Below are 1,572 nucleotides of genomic sequence, written 5' to 3' on the forward strand. Positions count from 1 at the left end.
AGTAATGATGCCATGTATTGCTGAGTTAATATTTTTGAAGCAGAACATGCTATTTTAACAACAAATCAATGACTTACTATTATTATTATCTTCATCACTTTGGGAAGATCTACCTTTTGTGCAATAATCTGACCATGCTCTTCTGGTCGTTACTCTTGGAGTATCACTTCCGTCAGAAGTAATTTCATCTTCTGAACTCCATTCCAAACTTTTGTCACGACGACAGGCTCTCTTAGGATGTCCTTCACCATTAACTTCTGTATTATCATTTGTAAAATTTCCCTGAAATAAATAAAATATTCACTAAAGAAACTTTTTAGTGTATAATTCAGCATGGATAAATCAGACCATTTTTAAGATCCAACAAAATAAAATATAATAGCTAAATTATTATTTGGTGAATAAATGATATTAAAGATGGTAATCAGGATTTAGTATGATAATTAATGATTATTATTTTACCTATAATCTATATAAATATACATCTGAAAATAATACAGTAATTAATTTTTTTTTTATATACATTATTATACTTAATAGATGTTTTTTTTACAGTAGAAGAAGAATCATGAGAAAATATCATAACTAAACAGCTATAAATTCAGCTAACTAAGTTTGCTGAAATGGAGGGATGTAAGGTGAATACTAGAGAAACATTGAATTGATTTTGTTGGTCATGATATGGTAAATAATTTGTTAAATTAATACATATAACCCAAGGAGGCATCATAACAGATTATAACATCAATTATCATTATTTTTACATCAAGAAATAGATGTTTTAATAATTGTGTTAATTTTTCTTGTTAAATTCCTGGCTATATTACTCAACAATAAAAATTGTTTTCATTTTTATAAACAATTTTCTTACCTTTCCTTTGGGATTTTTCAAACGCTGGAAGTATCTTTCAAGCTGTAAGAAAAAAAGAAAAGTTTTAAGAGTGGTTTAAAACAAACATGGCTCAATCATAGCTAATTAATGAAAAAGTAAATCTTGCTGAACCTAGATGATATAAATGGCTACTTATATCCTTTGTTAGGTGACTATTTTATAATGACATACAATGCACGTTATCTACTAGATATCTGAGTATCAAGTTATTATGTTAAAGTTAAAATTAAGAATGGTGAATTCAGAATATAATAAATATTTTAAAAATTCCTCTATTCATAAGAGATAAATAAATATAACTGGAAATATTAACCACTGCAATGTAAGAAACTAAAATCAGAGCATTTATGGATCTGTTTCGAGTGGGGCTATAAAAAAAGATAAAGTTTGATCTGAAATCAGGATGAGCAGCCGTTTTTGATGTGTAGATCAAAACTGACTTCCAACGGTTCAATGTTGAAGTGGTATGTAAATGAACATGGAGTAACTGTTTAATTAACAACATCCTCCCAGACTAAGTTTGCTGTCAGGAATTGAAGATTTATAGAATATTTCGTATATTTTATGATATATAGTACACTTTTCAATGATTAACAAATCATTGTATACGAAATACTAATTATTGAAAAATAACTCAGATGTTAAATCAAAATTGATGAATATAATATTTTTTTTTTTTT

The 1,572-nt window shown here is 26.8% G+C and overlaps 1 protein-coding gene across 1 annotated transcript in view; it reads right to left on the reverse strand.

Annotated features, from left to right (window-relative positions):
• LOC112211290 (histone-lysine N-methyltransferase, H3 lysine-79 specific) overlaps positions 1 to 1,572 on the reverse strand; it is a gene marked incomplete at its 3' end in the record, with an annotated part of 127,291 nt that overhangs the window by 4,027 nt on the left and 121,692 nt on the right. Inside the window, 2 exon segments of the mRNA XM_024362721.2 lie at positions 78 to 282; positions 872 to 913. Coding sequence (XP_024218489.2) covers positions 78 to 282; positions 872 to 913 — 247 coding nt within the window.

This window comes from Halyomorpha halys, unplaced genomic scaffold, assembly GCF_000696795.3.
Source record: "Halyomorpha halys isolate HHAL.00 unplaced genomic scaffold, Hhal_1.1 Scaffold433.1, whole genome shotgun sequence".
Lineage (NCBI taxonomy): Eukaryota > Metazoa > Arthropoda > Insecta > Hemiptera > Pentatomidae > Halyomorpha > Halyomorpha halys.